The sequence below is a fragment of the Lissotriton vulgaris genome, chromosome 2_1 (genome assembly GCF_964263255.1).
Source record: "Lissotriton vulgaris chromosome 2_1, aLisVul1.2, whole genome shotgun sequence".
Lineage (NCBI taxonomy): Eukaryota > Metazoa > Chordata > Amphibia > Caudata > Salamandridae > Lissotriton > Lissotriton vulgaris.
This window is the reverse complement of record NC_141687.1, coordinates 1,393,982,690-1,394,006,343: the sequence shown is the minus strand read 5'-3', so window position 1 is coordinate 1,394,006,343 and position 23,654 is coordinate 1,393,982,690. Positions and strand designations below refer to the sequence as shown.

At 47.1% G+C, this 23,654-nt stretch overlaps 1 protein-coding gene across 1 annotated transcript in view; it reads left to right on the top strand.

Moving 5' to 3' along the window:
• Positions 1-23,054, top strand: part of LOC147732630 (40-kDa huntingtin-associated protein-like) — a 657,506-nt gene extending 634,452 nt beyond the window's left edge. Inside the window, exon 12 of the mRNA XM_086957151.1 lies at positions 21,899-23,054. Coding sequence (XP_086813277.1) covers positions 21,899-21,980 — 82 coding nt within the window. The 3' untranslated portion in view covers positions 21,981-23,054. The remainder of the gene's footprint in view (positions 1-21,898) is intronic.
• The last annotated feature ends 600 nt before the right edge of the window (positions 23,055-23,654 follow it).

Below are 23,654 nucleotides of genomic sequence, written 5' to 3'. Positions count from 1 at the left end.
AGCCGGGGGAGAGCTGCAGCCACTGAGTGCCCAGCACGCTTGGTTACGGTGCATCATCGTGCTTTGTTGTGTGGGCCGCCGCAGCTAAGAGAGAGCTGTAGCGCTGAGCGCCCACACCTTGGACTACTCTGCATCCCCCCCTTTTGGAATTGTCCTGCGGGCCACCGCAGCTGAGAGAGAGCTGCTGCCGCTGTGCGCCCACCATGGAGCGACACAACAAGAGTCCTTGCCTCCCTCAACCCGGGCCGCAGCAGCCGCGGGCTGCTGCTGCTGAGAGCCCGTCTGTGCCCGAGTCAGTGTGTGTGCGTGCTGCGGACCTCTGCCGCCCACTGTTGTGGTCGCTGGGAGTCCGCCTGTCACCGTCTCAGCTTCTTTGAGAAGCTGCATGCTGTCCCCCCTTGCAACAACAGGTACCTGGGGCACAATGGGTCGCGTACGCCCTGTCTCTGAACTCAGTCAGTGTCACGCTTTGTTGAATATGTTGTTATCTCTTTGAGTCCCTACGGGTTGACGTAAATTGTCATTGTTGAAGCGCTTTGAGAGTTGAGATAAACTGTTAGATAAAGATATTATTTTTCTATACCTACTTGAGTTGTCAGTTTGTGGTGTCATTACTGCCTTATTGTACGTTGTCATAAACGCTTCACACACTGCCTCTGAGATAGGCCTAACTGCTCGTGCTACGTTACCACAGGGTTGAGCAGGGGTTATCGAAAGGGGTGACCCACTTGCCCTGACTTAAGAAGGAGGGTCCCTATTTTGACAGTGGCGCCAGCCAGTGCCAACTAGAGACCCCCATTTCTAAAAATTACCGAAGGTAAGTAACTTGTTCAACGACCGCCACAGACTGGGGTCCACCCTAAACATGGAAACATCTTTACCCACGACAGAACCAGAGAAGCTCTCATTGGGAATAAGAATAAACACTGCATAAGGGAAATTGTTCCCATGCGAAATAAGGGTTCTGGCACTAATGCGCACATGGGATGGGGAGGTCATATGGGGAAACTTAACATCAGAGGGGTCTGGAAACCAGAAGAAGTGTTACAACACATAGATTTGCTGCAACTAAGAATAGTATCCGAGCCTTAAAAAGCGTTCTGAAGCAGTTTTAGAGCAAATCAATAGAAGTTCATAAAGACAACACAACCACAATGTTCGACCCCAACAAACAAGGGGGGACAAAATCCTTCACCCTATCAAAGCTAGCACAGGGGATATCATGGTGGGCCATCCAGAGCCAGATAACCATAACAGCGATACCTTTACCGGGAGTAGACAATGTGAAAGCGGACAAACTAAGCAGGCAAGCATCCACCTTGGATGATTTGGAGTTGAATCAGGCTGTGATCAAGAAGGTGTTCAAAAGATGAGAGATATATCCGCAATAGGCCTGTTCTCAACACCAGGAAATGCAAAATTCCATTTCTTTTCATCCAGACACCCACACCCCTACTCCCTACGGAATCCAGCGTTGATAGACTAGTCAGGGAAAGTTTAACACGCTTTTCCCCTGACTCCACTATTATCATTGGTGCTCAACAAGAGCAGACAATCACGGATGACTCTGATACTCATCACCCCACAGTTGGCAATACAAACCTGGTTTTCGGATCTGATAGAGATGGCACACAACGTACAGAGACTGCCAGTGTCACACAACCTGCTTTCCATAGAGAGAGGAAGGTTCTTCACCCAGAACCAAACACACTGAGTCTAGAAGCGTGGCTCCTGAAGACATAGAATTCAATCATCTGGGAATGCCTGAGAAAGCTTTAGCAGCCCTCAGGGAGACAAGAAGACCAACAACTAGGAAATGTTACACAGCTAAATGGAAGAGACACACATGATGGGGATAGGGATCCAGCCTTTTTCAGGACAGAAGGTATATTTTTTATTTGAATTTATTGAACAGTTAATTAACATCTTTACGAACGTGCCTCTCGTCAAATTTTCAGAACAGTTTGAACAAAATGTGAATCACCATTAAAAACACGTTAAAATGAGGAAAAATAAACCCCCGTACTCCCAAGGGAGTTAACTAAGTCCTTCAATGGCAAAAGTGCGGACAGTCTGTTTTGTATTGTCATAAGCTTATTAGCAGAGCAGAAGAACTTTCCTCATTGGTTGGATACTTGACAACAGAATAGAAAAAGCAGCAAAAGGCAAAATTTCAAGGTCTGCAAGGGAAAGTGCAAAGTGCAGGAATTACATTTCAGCCTCTGCAGAGGTTATGATAATTTTCATAAACGTGCCACATGACATTCATGTTTGTTTAGACAGACGGTCATTTTTCTATGGACATAAGCTTGGCTGCAAAGCAGGAAAAGCTATCCTCATTAGTCGGATACTTAGCAGCAGAGTAATTAAAGCAGGAGAAAGCAAAGTGCCAGTGTGTGCAAGGGAAAGTCCAAAGTGCAGTAACAACATTTTTGCCTCTGCAGAGATTATGATAAATGTCATAAGTGTTCCACCTAATGTTCATTTTTAAACAACAGAAAAAAAGAGCTAAGTGTAAGACAGCTGAGGGTTAACCCGCTGTTTCGTCGGCTGTTGGTCCTAAGCCTACATCAATCTATCTTCCTTTAATTGAATGCATAGTTGAATAAAACCTTGCGCTAAAATAAAGCAAAGGCGCTCATTTAAAACCATTAAAAAACTGGAAGAGACTGATTGTACAAGATAGAAATAGCTTCTTTGGAACAATAAACCCAGAACGACTAATTGCTACGAGTGCAGTGCCAAACTTCCACAACATGTAGCTCCAAGCACAGTTTGGTGGCTGTTGGAACATGGGGGGGCTACCCCCTCAGCCACTATGGAGCGATTAATCCATTTAAAGTGCGTGGTGTACTGATGCTTGACTGTGCTAAAGTTCTCAGTAAAATGGCAGTGCAGTCAGAGTCTTTTGCAAAGGGTGTCAGGGTACCAGGTTCAGCCCTGCTGCATTACCGCCTGCTAGATGGTTAGTTTGTCTTTTAATACTTGATTCTGCTGCGGTCAGGAATTTAACCAAGTGGCAGCTTAGTTGGACATGCTTGTCAGAAAAGCTTTCTAACACCTCTTGTCTACAGGTCTGTTTGTGTTTCTTATTGAAGAGTGGTTCCCATATTAGAACCCTACATATGGCAAGCAGGTGCACTATGTCCTCCTCTCCCTTCACACAGAGTCAGCCGATTGCTGGCTTCGGTAGGCGTAGCCACGGCGGCATGTGGTATGCGGATGGTAATATGCCTAGGCAGAGTTTCAGGAACTTCTCTTTGATGATTCTAGAGAACCTAGCGTGAAGGTATATTTGGGGTGAGGCTTTGCTGTAGGACAGTATGGTGAACCAGCCATGAGCGCGCTCTGACAGAGTAGCTTTGTCCTGTATAAGTGATTATTTTTTAACAATGTTTCTGGCTGCCCCCTTTTGATTTTTACCAGCTTTTGATGAATGCTCCTTTACGGGCCAGCTCTTGTCTTTGCATCCAGAACTCCAGCCTAATTTGTGTTGAGGATGTGTGTCCTGGTAACCCATAGATCATTCGGAGTGCTCTTGCTATAGTGCGATCTAGTGTTTTAGCCTCTCTCCCTCCCATGGCTTCACTTCCATAGGTGATATATGGTATAAGTTTCACCTGGATCACCCTTCTTGAGGGGAAGTAATTTGGGCCAGAAATATTGTTTTTTTAGGTTTCTTAATGCCACTGCTGTAATAATTCCCCTTTTTTTATGGCCTCGCATTGTGCGATGTAGTTCCCTTTGTTAACTATGATAACTCCCAGATATTTATAGTTTTGTACAGCTTCCAGGTTGTGTGTTGCCAAATGCCAGTGGTGATTTGACTTTATTTTGTGGATGTTCACGCTCATTACTTTTTTTTTTTCTTGTTTGATGCTGAGTTTGTTATCCTCCGAGTACCAAGATGTAATGTTGAGCAGGAGCTGTAGACCTACTGGTGTACGACTAATGAGCACCAAGTCATCAGCGTAGAATACATTAGATAGCTGGAGGCCCCCTAGCTTAGGAGCATGTGAGTTGCTTCTCTTGAGAGTGAATGATAACTCTGCCGTAAAAAGATTAAAAAGTATTGGGGCAAACATGCAGCCTTGTTTCAGTCTAGAGGTTGTTTGGGTCTTCTTTGTTAGGTGGTCTCCTGCGCCCGGTTTTACTGGCACCCAGGTGTTGCTGTGTAAAAGTTAGCTGTTTTAAAAGTAGCAGTGGAATATTGAACCTTTTTAGTGTTTGACTCAGTAGGTTTCTATTTCTATGGTCAAACGCTGAGCTGTAGTCAATAAAACACAAATACAGGAATTGTTGTGTACACAGAGCAGCATCCATCAATAATGAGAGGATTGAGATGTTGGTAATAGTCCCTATATTCTTGCAGAAGTCTGTTTGATTTAGCAGGATTGCTTAGATTTCTGTGGCCCAGGACGTTAGTTCTTGTATTAGTAATCCTGCATACTATTTGGCTTCATTATCCAATAAACCTAGCAACCGGTAGCTTTTCGGGTCATTCCTATAACCTTTTTTGTAAATAGGTGAAATGATAGAGCCCCTCCATGATAATGGTATAGTTGATGTTCGCAGGATTGATTTAAAAATTGGTTTTAGTACCGAAGCCCAGTATTCCGGATCTTGTTTGAACAATATAGGCGGGTTCCCATTTGGTCCTTGAGCTCCCTCGTGCCTGCCATTGGAATTTTTTTTGCAGATTTGTGTGTTCATGAGTGTAAAAGCCTGTTTCAATGTTATTTTGGAGTCAATTTGAGATGCTGAGGCTTCCAATTCGAACAAGAGGTTGTTTTTGCAGGGTTCAGTTCCTCTGTCTTTATTGAAATGGGTTTGGAGGAAGATTGTCCAAGCCTCTTCTGTCACATGTGAGTTGATGCCTTGGCTCAACGCATTGGCCAGAGTGTTGACCTTTTCCCAAAATTGCGAGCTGTTGTTATTTTTGATGTCATGCAAGAGTTTATCCCAAAGAGCCTTGTCAGCTTCTTTTTTGAGGCACCAGGTTAATTTCCTGCGAGTAGCTTTCAATTGCCTCACTTCTTGCAAGGCCGTGGGGTCTAGGCCACCTTTCTTCAACCTCCGAAGCATGTGGTTTATCAATGCCTTGATCTTTTTTTTTTCTTTTTTTTTCTTTTCAAAAACCTTTATTGAAAAAGATCAAGGCCGACACAGTACGACGTGCAAGAGCGCAGTGCAATACATCAAATTAAAAAGCAGGACGTGCGCTCCATTATACATTGATCTCAATTGTCAACACAGTGAATAAACATGAAAAGAATGTCTCAGATCCATCACAACAAGCTCCCTCCCTCATGAGAAAACACAGATTAAGCGTTATCGGCAATAAAAGGGCTGGAGAGAAAGGGGCGAAGGTGCACACTGCAGGGGGGAAAGCAGTCACTGACCGGCACAGGCGGCCGCTGCAGCCCCTGGGCCGGCGGGGAGCGCTGGAGAGGCAGCGCCACTAAGGTGAGAGTGGGAAAGGAGATAGGCAATCAGGGGCCCCAAATGTCAACAGGTCGAGACCTAGCAGGCATCAAATCCCAAAACTCCGACAGGAGAGTCTGGCACCGAGAGGCATCCTCTTGCCAACTCTCAACCTTGGGAGCCGGCTTGCGACCCCAACACATGGCCACCCTACGCCTAGCAAGGACCAGCAGCATCGCGATCAGGCGGCGGGAGGCGTCAGGGCAGAACTTAACAAACCCTAGGAGGTACAGAGGTGGTTTGGGCTGCACTGTCGCGCCAGTAATGTCAGAAATAGCAGAACACACTGCCCTCAAACTCCGAGACCTTCGGGCAAAGCTAAGCCAGATGAGTGAAATCCACCGCTGGAGCGGCACAAAGCACACAGTTATCTCCGGGTGTGAGCCCAAGCCTATGAAGTTGCACCGGGGTACGGCAAAGCCTATGCAGGTACTTAAAATCGATCAAATGAAGCCGGTAGTTTGGTGACCGCTTCTTCGTCTGATTACAACAATAGAGCCAGTCAGCTGGTGAGATTTCGGCGCCAAGATCAGCACCCCATGCCTCCCAAGCACGATCGGAGGTGATGGGGACAGACACAAGGGTGAGGGCATATAGTTTGGTGACTAATTTGTGTGGGGACGAGGAGGTATAAATGAGATCCAGAGCAGGCATATTGGCTGGGGGTTGAGGGAAGGTGGAGTGCAGCTTCCGGCACGTGGCACGCAGCTGGTAGAACATGAGCGTGTCCTGTGGCCCCGATGCATCAGGGAGCGTGAAAAAGATGTTCTCCGGATAGAGGTCCGCCACCGTCGTCAGACCCAAGCGCGCCGCACTCCTGGAAATGCTGGAGGCCTGAAGGGAAGGGAAATCCGGGTGGTTAACTATTGGCACGGAGTTAGCAGAGAGCAAGGGGATGTCAGACAGCCGACGCTGGCCAGACCAGGCCCATCAAAGCGTCCCAACCGTGTCGACCTCAGCCCGAGGGTGCACCACGGGCGCAAACAAAGCTGTGGACAGAGGCCAGGGAGAAGCTATATCTGTCTCAACGGCGACATGAGGCTGATAAGGGGAGGGGTGGATGCAAATATGTAGGAAACTGGCCTGAGCAAACCGTTTATTTTCGAGCTCATCCTGAGCCAGAAACACCTGACGTGAGGCTGCCTGCACCGTCTCTACGATTTCAAAGGAGAATACCTTCAAATTATTTAAAACGTCAGCCCTCACTAGCAACATGTGATGTTTTGCAGTAACACCAGACCATTACGACTCAATTGTTATCGAGTCAGGTAATGAATTTCAACTATTTCCAGTTGCTTCTTCGAGTAAATCTCAGGTGTTGATGCCTCTGCCCACTTATGACCCTTATGTGAGGAGACTTCATTATTTATATTGAACACATATGGGCCAGTCGTCTTTCTCTATCAAGAGCCCAAGGGCTTAACCTTCGAAAGAAATTTCACTCAATAACATACCCTTGCATATATATATAGCTCTGTTCTATCTATCCTGAAGTACAGATCTAGTTGAAGCCACAGTATATCACTGTTTACCATCAGCTTCATGAGTAGTGGACGGCTACCTGATGAAGGCATGTATGCCGAAACGCGCGTTGTAGACATCTGCCGCACTGCCTGAGTCAACGTTTTCGTCTATCACATGGGTTTGTAAATACTTATGACTGTTGATGAATTTATATCTATGTAATGACTAATTTGATTCCTAAATGCATAATCAAATCATTGTTTCGTCAATTTAAGTATGAACCTTATACAATTTAGAAAAATGTTTAAAAAAAAATAAACAAATATACTTACCAATAAAAGTTTTTGTATATGTACATCATGTTTTTGTAGGGTGCTGGTCAAACACATGTCTATATCTCAGACATAGAAAGATATTCTTTGGTATAGAAATGGTTGATAACGTTTTCTAGCTATAACCTTCTTATACTACTGAGCGCACAGGGCATACAGCTTGAAGTCAGGTGCGCCCATCCCGCCAGCAGACATGGGAGTAAGAATATCGTAAGCTACTCTTGGTTGTTTACCCGCCCAGACCAGTGAAATAATTGGGGAGCGTAATTTGCGGAAAAAATGAGCGGTAAGGAGGATGGGAATATTTAAAAACAGGTAGAGAAATTATGGGAGGACCACCATCTTGGCGATTGCGATGCCACCCGCCAAACATAGCGGGAGCCGACTCCACAATGGGATTTTGGATTCCAGCCAGTCTACCGCACAGACAATGTTCGATCTCCACAATTCGTCCAGATCCCTACTGAGCCAAATGCCCAAATAGCAGGTAGTACCAGAAGCTCATACAAATGGAAAGTCAAAGGGGAAAGGCACAGTGGCGTCAGACAGTGGGAAAAGGACCGACTTGCTCCAGTTTACCTGGATGCCCGAAAGCCCACCAAACCGAATAATTTTGCGGATGAAAGGGCTAAGGTTCTCTCGGGGATGACAGAAATAAAGCATAATGTCGTCTGCATACATCGAGACGAGTAAGGAACGAGACGAGAAACCAATACCCCTGTGAGTATGGTGCCGCCGTAGCCTGAATGCCAGGGGCTCCATCGCTAAAGCAAAAAGCATGGGCGATAACGGACATCCCTGGCGCGTGCCACGAGCGATGGTAATAGGTTTCCGAACCTTGCCCGTTATTGCGGAGACGCGTTGTGGGTTTGGTATAAAGGAGTCTGACGTTACTCAGGAAGTGGTCGCTAAAGCCCATGCGTGGCAAGATGTAAAATAAGAAGGGCCACTCCAGCGTGTCAAAAGCCTTGGTGGCGTCAAGCAAGGCAGCCACAGCCAGAAGGTCAGGGTTATTTTGATGCAATACTAAGAAAATCGTGCGGAGGTTGCGAGAAGTCGCCCTTCCAGGGATGAGACCAGATTGATCGGGAAGAGCAATGGTAGGCATAAGTAAGAGTGCCTTGATATTTTTTTAGTTGTGTGTTATTTACCAATGTTGGAGTAGGGGCATTTGTTTTGAGGGTAAAATGGTCTCATGTTTTGGTGGTTTCCCTTTTTCGCCCCGTATTTATTTCCTAGATGTTTTGTAATCGCCTCCCAGTTTCCTATTCTGTCAGGCTCTGCCGCTTGTACTTCTCCAAGAAGTTGCTTTGCGAGCGAGAAGAGGCCTTCCGGGTCATCTGTTTTGCATTTTACTATTTTCTCATTAGACGTATATTCCAGGCAATGTGCATTTACTGACAGTGGTTGAATTTTGATGCTTCTATCGTGATTTCCTATGGCAGATGACCGCTGTAGTCTAAGGTTTGGATATTGTAGTCCTTTACTTTTGGATACATGCAGCAGGAGGTAAATGTATCATCTATTGTTGTACTTACTGCTGCATTATGGAATGTTGTTGTCTTTGGGCGGTCTCCTGGAAATCTTCCATTTAATGCTTGAAAGCCCAGCTGCTCTAATGTCCCTGGAAGCTTATGAGCTACTTTTGTGTGTCTTCTGCCTGAGTTGTTATCTTGTGTTGCTGCATCCTATACGTATGGGTCCTCCTCCATATGGAGGTGCATCAGTAACAGAGCTGTTTGTTATACTTGTCAGTTCTACGCCAGCAGCATCTTTAGAACTAGTACAAGATCACTGAATATAGCTTCACTCCTCGTTTGGAGTCACTCCTGGTACAGTGTGGCAGGCTTCAGGGGATGTTGCTTTCTTCTGGGAGAGATGCTGTTATTACAGACATCAACCTGGTCTCAAAACCTGGTCTTCAATTCCTTTGTGGAAAACTCCCTTCCTTGGTCATTGAAGCAGCTTGGAGCTGGAACACAGTGAGATGGCTTGGATTCCACCAGACAGAGGCTATGGATCCAGATCTTTAATTCTTAGTCAGTTTGGGGTGGTTCCCTTTCAAATATAATTTCCTGGCTGTGGTGCCAACACAGCCTTTGTGCATGGTAATGGCTGTCATATCAAGTAGGGATATTGCTGGCTTCAAGCAGGAGTATTCAAAACATGGGCACAATGAAGTGTTGACACCTATCATCAGGCTTCTTGATGCACCAATCTGGGAAAGACAGAAGGATAGACCATGCCTAAAAGCTTCCACATCCTGACCAACAGGATGTGCTGAATCACCCACTCCCCCCTACGATCCACCAAATAGCAGCTCTCAAGAAAATTCAATCTGAAATCCTTTTCTAAAAAGTCCTCATAGAATTTTTCAAGACAGCATTTCTTCATCCTCCCTCGCTGCAGGAGTCTACACCATCTAGCTTCAGAAACACAGGCAGTACACTGCCCCTGTCCAAGGAAGCAAAATCCCATCCTCCATCTTGAGCGCTGATAAACAAGGGGTTGTCCAGTATAGATCTTACTGGTCCTAGCACTCGTACTCTCAACTCGCACAGTCTTACTGTTGTGGATGTGCCACATATCCCAAAAAAATACCTGCGTTAGACACCACATGGAATGTTCCTGCAATGGTTTGGGGTTCAGATCTCATTAGAACTTTACTTGAATGGAAATGGTAGGTTGCACTCCTCCTGCAACAACAAAAAAGTCTGCTCTGGAATATTAATTTACAAAAATTGGTACCCGGCAACCATTGTTTTACGTCAACCCAAGACATGAGTCCTAGAACATGAAAGAGGGCACTCATTGTGCTCCCCTAAAAGTCACAGATAAGGCTCTGGACCTTTGCATTACCATAAAGTTTCCCAAGACCCAGAGACCATGGTAGATTAGCATGTTAGATAAGCCATCAAAAAGTAATGATACCGGTTTTACTTGCACTCGGGTCCCTGTTAGCAGGGGTGCAAGCCTGTATACTATTGGAGGGCCCAACGGGTCTACTGCATCAATAACTAGTGTATGTGTGCCAAAATTCCGACTTTGTTAGCTAATAGCCCATGCCTCATGAAAGTAGTAGGGGAATCAAACTCGAGGGAAGTGCCCACTCAAAAAAGACTTCCCTTTGCCAGGACATAGGTTACCAGCACCAAAATCTAAATCAGAGGGAAAGAAGGTAAAGCAGAGTAGTGGCCAGTATTAGACAGCACAGGGGAATTTTGTGTGTGAGACTTGTGGGTCTCGTGTTTCATATAAAATCATACCGTAGACTGTCAGTAGTTTCCTACTTAACTCAGTAGATCAACCAATAACACCATTGCCAACTTAGCACACAAGAAATATGCCAATCTGTGTTACTAATATACAGCCAGTTTACCTCAAAGCAATGTATGTCAGTCAGCAGATAAGGATTCAACAGTATGATGCAAACCTTTTCTCTACAAACATCTTTGTGATGCCTTGTCCTGATGTGGCGCCCTGGTGTGCAGAATTAGAGCGATGACTTGAGATTGTCTAAGTCCGTCTCGGCCATTGCAATCGAACCTGGGACCCAGCTCGATGGACGTAGTCTTTAGAGAGCCCAAGAAACCTTCAAGAATGTAAGGTTTCATATATTGTGTTCTGCCATTCGTAATGTTGAGCATGACAGCCAGCTCCATACGCCTGTACTTGATGTCTTGCTTCTTCAGCCAGGGTTGCATTGGAAGGAACTTTCTCTTTTTCTTATAATAATCTAGAAAAATGTGGTTCGAATGACCCTGAAAATTGAATGGTGTGGCTTTCCTCTTGGCAGCTTATAGGCTCGTCATGACATATCTGAAAGAAACAGGTTAGTATTAGATTCCTTACCTTAGAATATCCCCAGGCGTCAGACTGGATTCGGAAATTTTTGCTTAGCAGTACCCTTGCGCGTCGGTAGGCGTCGTCAGCGGGTCCGCGTCCGGCGTCGGCGTCGTGGGCGCCGTGATGACGTCGTCCGAGTACTTAAACACTACCTCCGCGTGCTGACGTCAGTTCTTCTTTTTTCCGCGCCAGCAGCGCATATCCGGAAAAAGAGGTACCTTAGTCAATTTTTGATTAAACTTTTTTTATCCCTTTTGATCATTTTTCTTGAGTCTTGCGACTCCGGACGGTGCCGATAGGGATGCCAGGTTTCAAGCCTTGTGAGGATTGCGACCGACTGATGTCGGTCACCGACCCTCACCGTCGGTGTCCCCACTTTCTCGGCGTCAACCACGACGACAAGACCTGTTCCGACTGCCGGGCCCTGACTTTAAAAGCTAGGTGGGAGCGGTCCCGCAAGCGGCTCGAACTCCGGCAGTCGGCTCCGCGCCGCGAGAGGTCCCTGTCCCAATGGAGGTCGAGGGACAGGTCGCGGGGTCGGAGCCATCAGAGCTCCGGGAGTCGACATCACTCCTCCGGGTCGAAGTCGTCAGGTAAGCACAAGAAGTCAAAGAGACATCATCGCTCTTCCAACTCCCCCCCGACGCTCGCGCGACGCGGCCGGGGGTTCGGGTGGCACCGCCCACGCGGCTCCTTCGGAGTCGCGGGCGTCGCGGCCTGCCCCACACCCTCCGGTCCCTGGGCAGGACGTGACACCGGAGGAGATCGAGCGCTTCCTCATGGCCATGAGGTCCCTCGCTCCTCCGACAGGCTCCGCGGCGCCTTCGGGCCCAGCGGACCCGTCTGTAGGCCCTAGCGGGTCGGGTGCTTCGGCCCGACGCCGCCGGCGCCTTTGGGCCCGGCGCCGCAGGGCCCCACTGGATCCGCTTCGGGATCCGGGTCGTCACCGGCCCCTCAGGTGTCACCTCCGGCGCCGTCCTCGGCCGGCGCCGTCCCCGATACCTCCCTCGATCCAGTTACGGCATAGGAACGGCGCCGCTGGGCGCCGCTTTCGACGCCGCTTGGGGAGTTTACCTTCTATGAGCCGGCCCCATCCTTTGACAACCCTGATTATCAGGAGATGGGTGATGAGGAGTATTGGGAGGGTCTGAGGATCCTCTGACACTGGAGTGTCAGTCCCAGGAGGACTGGACAGGTGGACTTGGGGATGCCAGTGGTCTGGACACCTCGCCAGACACTGGCTTTGTCTCACCTCCTGTAGGAAGGTGGATATCTGACTATGGTTGCCCCCAATGTTTTACCTGGTGTTTAGCTGGTTTTTCGACTTAGTTGACCTGGGGCCCTGCTATTCAGGACCCCATGCCCACTACTCTCTCTCTAAAATGGATTCCATGTACTATAGGTACATATCTAATTGGATACTGAGTCACCTTATCAGCCCCTGTACAGTGTACCTTAGGTACCCAGGGCATAGGTGCACCCAGGGCCTACCAGGGGCTGCAGCATGTATTATGCCACCCCTGGCTGGCCATCCAAATCTGACACAACTGGCTGATCAATCAGCTGGGGCAAGGTGGTGTAAACACCCTTTCCTTTAGATATAGTATCTCTATATCTAACCCTAAAATGGACACATATACTCCTATAAGTCACTCCTATGGCAGGCCTTAACAATCCTGGCGGCAGAGTGCTTGGAATTATGTGAGATAGTGCTCTGGCATGAGCTGGGCCGGTCTACAGCTTTCGGAACCAAGTCCTCTCACTGTTTCCATGATAACGCTCTACCATATACTCTTAAGTGCATTATAATCCTCGCGGGTATTGCTAACTTTGGCATATCATTATTAAAACATGTCGAGTAAGGTGTCATACGAATTGGAATACTACCCCCTCGCCAATTCTGGCGACGGGGGTAGCATTCCACCCTTCTAGAGGGAAACGACATGTACCTAACTGTGAACCCCGGTTAAAGTTAACCTGAGCCTCAGCATCACAAAATGGATGCTGCCACCACAGACACAAGTCTGACCTCCTGCTGCTGGGAGTCCTTCCAGCGAGGGAGGCTTGGACAAAGGGTTTCCTGCCTTGGGAGGTGCTAGCACCACCCCAGACAGGATTTTGTGTATTGGGTAGGACAGGGCTGAAAGGAATGAAACATGCCTGGGGCACACAAGGTGTCCCTGTGCATACACCGGTCTAAACCAGTTCCCGGGGCTCTCCAGCCCCAGCTCTGGCGCAAGACCGGACAAAGGATAGGGGGTGTAACCACCCCCCTTCCTGGTCCCACCCATAGGAGGGACCTAGTGATAGTACAGCCCCCTTTAGCGGGATAAAGGTAGGAGCTGGTCCCATTCCAAATTAGATTATCCTGACCAACTTTACAAGAAGAAACTCTGGACTTCGACGTTCTGCTCCACAGAAGATTGAAGAAATCTCCCTTGTGGGCAAGGAGTGTCCACCCAGCACAAGCAGGCACCATCAGCGTCCAGCGGCTTCCCTTTGTCATCTTCCCTCGAGGATCCAGACTTCAGAGCCCGACGAGACCCGGATTCCCAGACCTCTCCGACCTCTACCTACATCTGCAGCACAGCTGAGATCTGTGGGTGCGACGAGACATGTGGGACCGGCCATCTTGAAAGAAGCAGCCCTTCGCTCCAGCACGACTTCTGAGGTAATCTCGTCCAAATGCTTTGGGGACTGAGAAGCCCCGACCCCGAGCAGCTCCTGCACCGAAGACCAGCCCTCCAGCATCCACGATTTCTGCGTGGGGCCCTTCTGCCTGTTTGCTGCTCGACGCGTTGTCTGGTCATTTGCCGGCTGGCTAGTGACCTCCTAGACGACGAACCTTGAAATCTTCACTGCTGATCTGGTTGCTCCAGACTGTCCCTTGCTCCCTTCCAAAAGAGGAGCACCCCGGACCCTCCTGGTCCACTCCAGACGCCGTTTCCAATCACCGCGTGGGTTGCCTTTGCCAAGGCCTGTTGACTCCAAATCCGGATCCAACACCGCCGACAGCGAGAGCCTGCGTGGGACCGCTCGTTCCTCCATCTTGGTCCTCTAAGACACCACCTGGTCCACGTGTCTGCAGAGACAAGCGTCCACTCTCACCTGATCGCAACGACGACATCTGGTTCCACTCCTGGTTCCACTCCAGTCACTGGCTAGTGACTTTGAACATTGTCCCCGCTGCTTTCAGGTTCTCCTCTTCACTGATCCACCCTTGGATCACACCGGACATCTTCCTCCTGATCGCCTGCAGCATCTTTTCTTCCAGGCTCCATAGACTTCAACGCCGGAACCCGACACGACTTCGCACCTATGCACCCGCAGCCTGTGGGTGAGGTAACAAGAGCATTTCAGTGCTCAAGGGTAGATTGACTCTCCTAGTGTCCAGTTCCACAGTCGTTTTAGTCCTACATAGTCAGGATTGTCCGTACTCACCTTTTTCTTGAACTGTACTGTCCATAGACACTGTTACGCATCTCGCGTGTGAGTTCACACTCTGCACACGCATTCCGTGGTCCTCCTATTACTTACCTAGAGTTAGGGTAGTGTGGTCCCAGCGATCCTACATCCTCTGGACAGCTCCATTCCTTCTATCGACTTTCACATTCCACTTACTTAGTATATGGTTTGTTGTGCCCCTAGGACAACATCGTAATTGTGCAACTTAAACGTATTTTTCCTAAGAGATTGTCATGTGCTTAGCCCTCTGATCTCATAAAGAGTTCAGAGGTGTATGTTAGTTAATAAATATATTGTTTATTTTCATAACAACCTGTGTGGTGTCCTTTCACTTGGTATTCAAGGGGTTATATGTGGTAAAACAGCTAGCTTCACATGCCAAAAGAGTTTAGCCTAAGACTGCTTTGTCCATGCTACCATTAGGATAGTTGGTCTATAAGGTTGACTTTACAACCAATCACCATAAGGGTTGTTTGGACTGATACAAGGTGATCACTTCAACTAGTGAGCATCATGTATCAGGCCAACTTCTCACACATGTCTAGTGGTGTTCTCCACTAGCCTCTTCAGTTGCCTTTGCGTTATCTCTCAGGGGGGTTCAGATTGTTGTACTCCGTTGAGTGTTCCTGTATACAGTTACTTCTGCTGAGAGGCTTCTTTCCTGTGATATGGTGCACTGGCGCGGGGCCGAGAGGCTCAAGGACTTGGCCGTAGCCCTGGAGTCCTTAAAGCGCTCAAGCACATGGTCTGCCTTGTCGCCAAAGAGGCGATGGCCATCAAACGGCATGTCCATAAGGGTGTTCTGGACATCAGCCGAAAAGTTGGCGGACCTCAACCAGGTGTGACGACGAATCGCCACAGTTGTTGCCATCTCTCTGCCCAGTGAGTCCGTGGTATCCAGTCCACACCGGATGGAGTACCGTGCTGCATCTCGACCCTCCGCAAGAGGTTGGGTGAGTTTAGTCTGGACCTCCGCCGGACATTGTGGCAGCGCGACCGTGTCCCACAGAGAGTGGGTATAACAGCTCAAGAGGCACGCAGTGTTGACTGACCGCAGCCCTAAGCTCAGGGAGGAGAATACCTTTTTTCCGTATTGCTCATACCTCTTGGATTCTCGATCGGGGGGAGCCGTCGGGAATGCGGTCTGGGAGTTAAAGGCCTGGATGACCAGGCTCTCGGGGGTGGGATGGGTGGACAGGAAGCAAGGGTCGCCCGGAGCCGGGTGGTGGCACCCTGCCACGTTCCTATCTACAGGCTGACCTGTAGCGGGCTTGGACCAAGTGCCCAGAAGAACGTCAGACAAGGCCTCATTAAACGGCAGCAGAGGCTCGGCCGAGCTTGCCTGCGGTTTAAGGACCTCAGTGAGGAGGTTAGTCCTCACGGCCGCGGCGGGGAGCTCCAGGCCCAAGGCCTTGGCGGCCCGCGTCAGTACCACACTATAGGCAGCCCCCTCCTATAGCCACTGTAGGAGGGGTGACAAAACCAGTGTCCGGCGAGGTGTCCAGACCACTGGCCTCCCCTAGCTCACCTGTCCAGTCCTGCTCAGACTGGCACTGCCATGCCAGAGGGTCCTCAGACCCCTCTCAATCCCTCTCGCCACCCATCTCCTGATACTCAGGGCCAAAGGATGGAGCCGGGTCATAGAAGTAGAAATCTCCCATCGGCGTCGAGAGCGGCGCCGGACCCGAATCGAGGGAGGATCAGCGACAACCTGGGGGCCGCCGCCGGTGAGGTCGACCAGCGACGACCCAGATCCAGACCCTGATCCTGCGGGTGCACCGGGACCGAACCACCCGACGGCATCGGGGCCGAAGCGCCCGACCCGCTGGGCCCCGCAGTCGGGGCCGCTGGGCCCGAAGGCGCCGCGGAGCCCGACGGAGGAGTGAGCAACCTCATGGTCGTGAGGAAGGCCTCGATCTCCTCCGGCGTCACGTTCTGCCCAGGAACCGACGGGTATGAAGCAGGCTGCGACGCCCGCAGCTCTGGTGGAGCCGCAAGGGCGGTGTCGCCTGAACCCCCGGCCACGTTACGCGAGCGTCGGGAGGAGTCGGAAGAGCGATGACGTCTCTTCGACTTCTTGTGCTTACCTGAGGACTTCGAGCCCGAAGACCGAGGACAACTCCCGGAGCTATGGTGGCTCCGACCCCACGACCGGCCCCTCGAGCTCCTCGCAGACCGGGACCTCGAGCGGCGCGGGCCGACTGCCAGAGCTCGAGTCTCTTGCGGGACCGCTCTGCCTAGCTTTAGATGTCAGGGCTCGACAATTAGAGCAGGCCTTGTCGTCGTGGTCGAGACCCAGGCAATGAAGACACCGGCGGTGGGGGTCAGTAACCGACATCAGTCGGTCGCAGACGGCTCAGGGTTTAAACCCGGGCATCCCTACCCGCACCGTTGGAGTCGAAAAGGATCAAAAAGGATCAAAAATGATCGAAAAAGTTTAGTAAAAAATTGACTAAGGGGCTACCACTTTTTCCGGAACTGCGCTGCTGGCGTGGAAAAAAAGAAGAACTGATGTCAGCGCGCGAGGGCGGCGTCTAAGTACTCTGGCGACGTCATCCTGGCGCCAACGACGGCGGACGCGGAGCCGCAGACGACGCCTGCCGATGCGCTGGGGTACTGCTACGCAAAAGTTTCCGGATCCAGTCTGACGCCTGGGGATATTCTAAGGTAAGGAATCTAATACTAACCTGTTTATTTCAGAGAGTACAGGGGGCGTCCTGAGAGAAACGGACCGGATACTTGGATCTAACTCTAACCCGCTAAGCAGAGTTCAAAGTTTTGCTTGATTTAGCCTGCTGAAAGCAGAAGTCAGGTACATAAGGGCTAAGATGAAGATAGTCTTTTGATGCTTTGCAAATACCTTCTAAATACTTTTGTGAGCACATGTATATTTCCTAAATCAGTCAGTCCAGTAAAATCTTTTTTCTTGCCATTGATTGGTGGAATGTTGGATGCTGCACAGCACAATCTGATTCTTCATTTATTCTGCATACTTAGGCATCCACTAGTACCTTGCTACCTTTAGCCATGAAGGGAAATAGTTGGCCATATTTCCTCATGCTGTGATGCTGGACTGTGAAGATGGAGCAAAGGGTACATTTTTGATTGTGGAGCCTTTACTATGGTCATAGCTAGGGTATGGTTTGACTCTATAATCTTTTTGCCGCTGTAAAGAAAAGGACATTTTAGGCATTTCGACTGAAGACAAAGGTCTAGTTCATCCTTTAGTAAAAACAAAAATTGGAACACTGTTGACTTCTCTGACCATGCGGTGGATCTTCAGGAACTCCTTGAGCTTTTCAAGACACACTGATGTTTTACTTCTCACATACATTTTTCTTGTGCTGCATCACATCATCTTCATGAGTGCCACACATAGAAGAAACTTTGAAGGGCACATCCAGAACTTATTTCTTATCCTGTATGGTCTACAATGTTACATGAAATCAGCAGAATCTTCTTAGAGCCCATTACAGTGTTCCCAAATCCTATGCGTCTTTGTCTTCCCTTATACACTAATAAGGATTACCATTGCTCCATGGAATGTTTCCCTTTTCTCTTTGTGAAGGAGCTCTGTTTTTTTCTCCAGTAACCCCATGGGGCCCAGATGTAACATCCTACATGGATTCTCGTGTAAATTAACTGACATTTAGCATACTTTCATTTTCATTTTGATGGCGTTCATCTCCTCATGCTCTTTTTAAGCAAAGAAGCTGAGATGGTGGGGTCTGAAGCATTGAACTGTTTCCTTGTGGCTCCTCAGTAGCACATTTGATGGAGGGTTACCTTAAATGACAAGCATCGGCATAGCCAATAGGTCTTTCCTTTGGGACCCTATAAGTGTTTAGTTATCCAGCACAATATCATTGGTGCAATAACATCAGCTATTGCATGGCTAAACACTTATAACGTCCCCAAAGGCGAGACCTATTGGCTATGCCAATGCCGATTTAATTTTCTGCTCTTTTCTGGCTTTAATTGCTACAAAAATCAATAAAATGAATACATCCTATGGCTATCCCTGCCACTGAACTTTATCCAAATATTTCCCTTTTCAAACAAATCAGTGCGGGGTCTGGATGTACTAATGCATCCACTGTAGAGGCCAGAACTTAACTTCATGGTCACAGGTTCAAATTCCAGCGACTCCAGAGAACCTTTCATCCTTCTGAGGTCGTTAAAAGGAGAACCATGGAGTTTGGTAACAATAAACATCTGTTATCCAGCGCCAAGATACCCTTGTGTGAATGTGCGCTTTACGAATACACGTTATGTTAAATGTAGTGTGGTGAACCCCAAGAGGCGCGGGGTCCAAGAAAATATGAGAAATCAGAGGGAGGGGCCAGACTGGGAGACGAATGGAAGAACAGGCCTTTCAAACCAACTTTAAATGGGGGAGGCAGAACTGACCCCGTGGAGGGTGGGACCTGAAGTGAGGGGCTGCGTGAGATTCGAATTGAATACCAGTAAACCAACATCCTGCAAAGGGAAATTAGCAGCTGTCATGGAAGCGGACTCTAGTGTGCAAAGCACTAGACAGAAGAGAAAGAGGGAGGAAACGGGATGGGGGGTGGTAATTTTACCAAAGAGAGCGGAAGCGCTGGGTTCTGCAGCACAGTGCTTGAGTAGTGCCTGTACACTTAAAGCGCCTATTACAAAGTGTTCAGACAGCAGAGCTAGCACTCAGAGGGCACATACAAACTCAAGTTTCAGACAGCAGCACTCTTTTGGCTACTCCGATCTTTGAAGAATAGACAACAGAGACAGTCATTATGCTACAAAGATTTTACAGTCGGTGTCAGACGAGTCCTGTATCTGGAAGCTTGTTCTCACGTTTCTCGCTTTGGAGGGCTGTCTGAAAGACATGTGTTCCCTTTGTGGTAAGAGCTGGGTGTATGACAGCACTGCACGCTGTGGGTCACTCTGGCATGTAGCGACAGTCCTGCACTGTGCAGAGCTTCACAGCACCAGCTCATGTACTGTTGGAGTGTAAGGAGTGTGTTGTGCTCTGTGGTAGAAGTAGACCCTGGTAGCCAAGTAGATTTAACATGTATCTTTAATCTGTAGTTGGTTCAAGTACATCCAGATGGTTGGTAAGTACATCAGACAGGTAGTCCAGGTAACAGGTGAAGTATAAGTAGATTAGCAGTAGTCAAGCCATTAGTTCCAGGTAGTAGGTCACCGCTTGTAGTAGCAAACCCCACCAGGAGCAGCCTGCCTGCTGTTCAGCCCCACTCTCTCTGTCATTTCTCACTCACATGGACACCCAACATTCCATGCATCACTGCATTCCCAACATTCTACAGTTAACATGCACATTGGCTGAGCAGCAGGAAGAAAGGGTGAAATGTGGAAAATAGAATAACTATGCAGGACATAACAGAGTGGCTGACCTTTGCCAGCGACCACCCATGAGGCTTCTGTATATTAATGTGCACACGGACAGCATCACCTCTAAAGAAAAGTTGCCAGTTTAAAAACTGCCACCAGAATTTAAAGTGCTTTTAAAATACCACAGTTAATCTTAGTCAAAAGGCGGAGCTACGACTCAAAGCACCTTTCAAATGCCTCCAGCGACCTGCAAAGTGGCTGCTGTCTTAAGAATGAACTCCCAACTTTCGGGGTCTGTAGCCAAAACCCTGCTGAATAAAGCGAGCTTTACATTAATGTAGGGGAGTTAGTCCAAACAAGAGCGTGTCCACCAAGTGAAAATTCACACACTGAAGTTAACGGGCACTGTCATGGCGGAACAAAGCATGGCGACGGGGAATTGGCAGAAGGGGCACAGAGCACAAGAGGAGGGAGGAAAGTTGCAGCGCGGCATGCACAAAGACAGAGCGGGGCACACACTAGTGCGGAAAGAGACCCAGCCACAACAGCGCGCGCCTTGCCCTCAAAGAGGAGGAGGCAGCAGGGGGAGGAGAGAAAGGAGCTAGCAAGAACCATATGTTAATTAAAACCAGATGGTTTTAAAGCTCACTCCTGCAAGGGAATCGCCAAACGTGCACGCATTACCATTGAAAGCAATGCAATCCGTGCATGTTGTTGGCGGCAAAGCTGAAGCGATTACTAAAGGTCTTTTTCCTATGCAACGCATGCGCGCTGCGTAGGCGAGACCTTAAAAAGGGAAGCTTGTGATTCTTCAACTTCCTTTCTGTAGGTTTAACAGAGAAAAGAGTGGGAATGTGTTATGGGCTCTGGTAAACCTAGAATTTACATCTTATCTGTTTTTGCTTATGGCTTAGAAAGGAAAGTTAAAAAAAAATTACTGAGGTCTCACAAAAGTGAAATGAATTTAGTGTGTTTTCAGTTTTTCAGCTCGCAGATGATGACCATATCATGGGAGGCAATCCAGAATTGTGGATTGCCAGGGGTTCTGTTGAATTCAGGGATTTGGTCTGCTGCTTTTACATGGTCTATTGTCATGTTGGAGCTGTCGGACCCTAGAGAAATAGGCTTCACTTGTCCTCTTTTCACCATGTACTTAAGTTTCCAACTCTAGACACGTTTTATGCTATTTTGATGGAGTAATAGTATCGAAAGCAGATAGTGCCCATCCAAAAACAGCCAGCATGATCACTGAGAAAACAAGCTGAGGAGAATTTAAACTTGGACAAAGAAGGGATGGAAAAGTAAATGCTTTCAAAACAAAATATATTGTAAAATTTCTTCTGGGGTTACTGGGAGAAGATTTTCTAATTTTAATTGATTCAGAGAGCACACCCTTAATGGAGAACTAGGGTGACTGGTAACACAAACTTGTACTTTCCTGAATATCCACACCATTTAAATATTACATGTGATAACGTTTCTCCATTGTTAGTATTGTACATAGATATGTGTGTAACTGTTTCTTCCGCCTTCTTTGAAATCCTCGTGACTCCAACTTTCTAAATGACACTGTGCCCTGCTCTTTAAACTATTGTAACTAGAAATTAGATTAAGTAGAGACCAACTGTAGAGGTCCATGGCTGAAATCAAGTTATATGTGCAATGGCTTAAAGAGCAATGTGCCTATGCGAGAGACTTGAAACTCAAACTGAAAGGTCATAAAATACGACTGACTGGGGTGTGATTTGTGGCAACGAGAAAAATACGACAAACAGTGGACCAATAATCTGGGGAAAGTGAGCTTTAGTACTAGTCTCTGTAGCGTCTATGGAGTAGAGCATGAATTTGGCCCTTTTCAGCGTATTGATGTACAGCCATTGTCAAATTGTGTTTGGTGAAGGGACTTATGTCAAATAAGCATTGTAATAGGTATGTTGCAATATTTTTGTCTCATTGACATGTGTCATATTCTTCAGGCCTTTCCTGACTGCTGAGCAGAACCACCTGCTACATCTGTTGTTGCAAGAAATGATGTCGCCCTGGGGTCAGGGTATCTGAAATGGTCAATGAACATTCTTGGTGTACAGCACATATGCTATCATTGGATCTTCAAGAAGCTGACGCTGTGGATCTTAAATAAGATGACATTATTAATTGTGTGCAAAGTAGAGTCATTTAAATGGGCTATATGTGTTTTTCTTAAAGGCATTTTAAATTGTGGTGAAGAACAGTTACTTATGGGATGTTACACTATGATGACTAAAACTCCGTATAAGTAGGAAATGTGCAACAAATCTTAATCAGCAAAATTAAGCTGCTGGTGTTCAGTTATTTTCTCGTGGAGTCCTTTGTGTGAGAATAGTTTTGTTTTAAATCCCCATCCAATAAAACTGGTCATTTATGTTTTGCTCATTCTGTACAATGTCATTAAAAAATACATTTTGAAGATACTGCAGCAGTCCATGGAATGTAAAGATAACATATGTTTTATATTGTATGTTATTCCATTATGAATATTGCTATAGTTAACGAATAACACATGCATGGATCAAAATTTTGCCACCTTTAGTATCTTGTGCAACATATATTCCCTTATGAGAGTGCGTAATGTAGATCGCTAATATGTATTAATTCCATTATTTACATACATGAATATAACAGAATAAGTGTTTCTCCTTCGTAACCAGTATTCTTCAGAGCACTAGACAGCTGGTGAGAATGATAATGTATACACAGCTTCTTGTGGCACTCCATTATAATCCATAGCATTATTGTAATAAGTGTGTAATTCAAAAGTTTGTTCTTTGTATAAATCTTGGTTTACCAATGTGGTTTCTGACGCACAACACCCTGAAACATGGATCTGAAAATCTGGTTAGCTTGACTCGAATTAACACCTTGCACTCTCTCAAATTGATGGCAACAATATGTGCGAGGGAATTAGAAGATATTTTGGATTGGAATAGAACATAATCCTTCCCTTAAGTCAGACAAACCCAACTCCCACTAAAATGAATAACTGTTCAATAATAGTTTATTGAATTCATGTTCAATGAAATTCACCTTGTGTTCTTCATTAGGAGAATTTTATCAGACTACCTAAAACAGTAATAAAGATTCATCTGGATTATCTATCTGTATTTAAAAAGGATGAGTCTGTCTAAAATGAAGTTTAAAATGCAGTCTCAGTGGTTAAATCAGTTTCCATTTAGAAACCACAGTATAATTTCTAAAACGTTTACAACATATTCTTAAATATTATCAATATATGTAGCAAACATCAGTAGTTTTAGGAAACCTCACTGTGTCATCAGTAGTTGCTCTAGTATAGCAGCAAATATGATACATTCTACCTGCTAAACTCTTAAGACTTTCCCCGCTAGTCTGCCATATTTCATGTTGTTTTTGTTGTGTCTTCTCTTAGAGAAAGCATTGATCCAGAAATCTATCAATACATATGTATTCAAATTAAAGTGCCACGGATGTGTATGATTCTCTTGAAAGATTATATTTCATGCCTTAGCAAAATACAAATTGATCTCCAAATTTTGTTCCAGATTTTGCGACTGTGAGAAGTTGGCCTGGTTTATGATGATCACTAATTCTAGTGAGCACCTTGCACCAGTCCAAACGACCCTTATGATGATTGGTTGTAAGTCAACCTTATAGACCAGCTATCCTAGGTGTAGCATGGACAAAAGCAGTCTTAGGCCAAACTCAAGAGGGCATGTG